This window comes from Dendroctonus ponderosae, unplaced genomic scaffold (assembly GCF_020466585.1).
Source record: "Dendroctonus ponderosae isolate FM_Combo_2020 unplaced genomic scaffold, Dpon_F_20191213v2 Dpon_F_20191213_10, whole genome shotgun sequence".
NCBI classification, from domain to species: domain Eukaryota; kingdom Metazoa; phylum Arthropoda; class Insecta; order Coleoptera; family Curculionidae; genus Dendroctonus; species Dendroctonus ponderosae.
In genome coordinates this window covers 1,707,212-1,710,396 of record NW_026017111.1, presented here as the reverse complement: position 1 = coordinate 1,710,396, position 3,185 = coordinate 1,707,212, and the positions used below count along the sequence as shown (strand labels likewise).

At 46.1% G+C, this 3,185-nt stretch overlaps 1 protein-coding gene across 1 annotated transcript in view; it reads right to left on the bottom strand.

Moving 5' to 3' along the window:
• LOC109542656 (transcription factor AP-2-epsilon) overlaps positions 1-2,620 on the bottom strand; it is a gene marked incomplete in the record, with an annotated part of 14,709 nt that extends 12,089 nt beyond the window's left edge. Inside the window, 1 exon segment of the mRNA XM_019911965.2 lies at positions 2,158-2,620. Within this exon segment, the coding sequence (XP_019767524.1) occupies positions 2,158-2,373 (216 nt within the window).
• Positions 2,621-3,185: the final 565 nt, after the last annotated feature.

The window sequence follows — 3,185 nt, the reverse complement described above, 5'->3', positions numbered from 1 at the left end:
GCAAAAAACATTTTTGAAGAAACGCCCGCAAAATTATAAAAGGCGCTGATTCAAAAGGTGGCAATTTACAGATTTTTTGCAAACAACGAGAATTTGACTGTATTTAAATGCTTTTCGAATGAAAAGACGCGGAACTGTGCATCTAGTCGCGGTTTTTCTTAAATTAGTTTCTCAAGCAAATAACACCTAAGAAAAATCGCGACCGAAAAATGTCGTTTTCATTCACACCGAGTCAAAAAAGCATATTTCAAATTTTCGCTGAAAACTGGAAGTTTTGTCAAAGCTTCAACCAGATGGCGTTTACGCCTTAAAGGGCCGCGCGCACCCATGCCTTGACGCAACTGTTTAAATCACCGCTGGGTGCACCAATTAGCGTCGGAAATGTTGCCAGTTAATTATTTACGACCAATCAGTGTCCAGCCGGCACAACCGCATCTTGTTTTAATTGGAGCGATGGAGATCAAGGCGGAATTTCAGTTTTTTCTCGCAAAAGTCTTTGTCCCCCTACGTCAACTCGTCTTTGACGGCTGTCAATGAACAGGCAGGTTTAATTTGGAAGACACACAACTTTGCGTGTGACTTCGGGAAAACGAACGATTTCGGTAGGACTGGGTAAGTCAGTGAATTTTTAGGAGTTGGCACGGTGCGGCGCAAATGCTTGGTGCGCCAACCCAGCGCACCGGCGCAGTAACTCAGTTCCTTTGCTGGGAAAATGTTGATGACTTTTTTTAGATTTATTTTAAGGGCCATTTATTAGTGATATTTTTAAAATGTCTTCGAATTTCACAGTTTTCCAGTTTTAGCCAAGTTAGTTTTAGTCAATTTTCCAAAGTTTCACTTAAAAATGCTGACAATCTCAAGGTATTTTCCGTGAAGAATTATGAAATAAATTTCCAATCCTTCGTCGCTTTGTAAACAGTTTTGAAATCCCTTTCCGGCTTCGAACTTGGAACCTGAAAAGTCCAGTCTCGGGTCTCGTGAAGCTTCAATAAATGACTTATAGCTCATCAGCCGATGAGTTATAACTCGTTAACTCAGAAAGCGGCAACAACTCAATAGCGCAACTCAACACAGTGTTACGCAGGCCTAATTTTTGGTACTTTAACTCGAGTCAGTTCCGGTCCACGGGCCCATTTTTCGACACGCGGAACCATTCTTTAAATACAACGTTGCCATTTACATCCTAATTCCGAGTGTGATATTAAAGGATCGTCTACTGGCATCATGCATTTGCAAAGTTTTTCGGCATTTCTTGTTATCAGCAAACTTTTCGTGATTTGTTGTCCGCTGGTGGTACCAGCGACGCCTGCCGAACCGCTGCCTGCATCCCTGCATTGTTTAGACGCGCTTGGCCAACCTGTGGTCCCGATTTGGGTCCGGTAGGTCATCCGACAATAATCAATATCAACATTCCGTCCTCGAGAGTGGCGGTGCCGAAGAACTTAACAGTCGGTCAAGACGCAAACCTGTCTCCGACGGCAGGTACCACTTCGAATTGGGACACCTGCGGCGTTGCCATGTCACACAACCACATGGTTCCAACATCAATTAAATGGACCGTTTTTTCAACTGAATATACAGGGCGCCAACGAAACTGATCTTCTGGTTGTCGACTAAGCTGTGACGCCATAGAGTTGAGTTGGAAGTTTTTGTTTGTAAAACTCATTTAACTAGACCTCCCGGGAAATCTCGAGTTGTAGAAAATGATTTCTTTCAGACGTTTAGCAAGCAAGTTCTGAAAAGCTGATTGCAGTTAGTTAAAATGTTCGTGACAATATTTTTTTTACGTCAATGAGGCTATTTTTTGGGAAGATAGAGTCGAATCAAAAAAGGTGGTTCGTCTCTCCCGGAACTACTCTACACAGATATGGGCTAAAACTGCCTCAAAAACACCATTCTTAAAACGACATCAATGTACCCAACAAGGACCAAGCGGAAAAAATCAAATGAAGCGTTGCTCTTTACAAAATAGTGCAACCCAAACGAAAATCTGCAACCTGGCAACGGCGCGCCTTAAGACGAAATCAATGTACAGGTGAACGTTTGCCAATGCAGGCACCTGAAGGTGTGTTGAAACACTTCGAGCACCCCGTATATGTGATCTTAACGGTGAAAAATGCGCCGAAACTGGAAAATTCTGGCCAGCTCGAGCCTTACCTCATCGTCCTCCTCGGTACCATTTTCGCCCGGTTCTTCGTCCATCAAAACGAAACCGACGTCGTTGTTGTTGTTGGGAGCGTCGGGTGTTTGTCGCGCGTCCCGACGCTCGTCCTCGCTCACGATGACAAGACGGCGTCGTCGCGACGCCGGTCTCAGTAAATCGACGGTCAGCTGATCGCTGGCCAGCGAATCAGGCGAGTCCGGGTTCTCCATGCCGAATGCGATTGGTCGATTTGAATGGTTCGAAATTCGCGCTTGGTACCGTCGATTTTACATTGTTTTGCCCGTTTTCCAGACCGGCTGATCAGGTTTTTCAATGCAACACTTTGGGTCGCTGCAGGCCCGAATTTCGGGGAAAACTCGACGGTCAAAAAAATTCGAGTTCAAAGCACACATCAAAGAGGGCGCGCCGATTCATCATCGGTAGGACGACGCGCGAAGAAAGCTTCAGGCAAACTGAGGTTCCACGGCCAAGTTGCCGCTGGCGGTGGTACCCTCCGGGGGGAGCGAGAGGTGAAAAATCTCCCGTCCTCTCCCCACCTTGTTTTGCAGGTACCCGCTGTCCGAGCGCGGCTACTATCTTATGCGAAAGATGTGATTTTGCCGGCAATGGCAATTAATGACTTCTCAATAATGGCGCTGCCTTGGAAAGAGTGTTCGCATTTACGAACAGCCCTCGTATATAGGGCATGTGCGACGAAGACCTACTAGTTTCCATGGCGACCGTTCGCTCGCTCTCGCTTCCGAGCGCAGCGGCGCAGCGGGTTGGCTTCGCACCAACAATACCAGGGTGAGTTTTGTTCAGATTTCAAACGTCTTTTAGAGCGTTTGCTTAGTGGATGTTGCGGTTTAGGAGTCGATGGAAATTGCTGGTCTGCATTCACTCCTGATTGATTAGAGGGGCATCATCAAGTGACTTTCGCTAATTCGATAATAAGTTTTCAATATTTGTTGAGTCCCAGCTGGGAGGAAACATCAAGCTCGAAAAGAGCCGGAGGTTCAACAACCTGCTGACCAAATGTGCC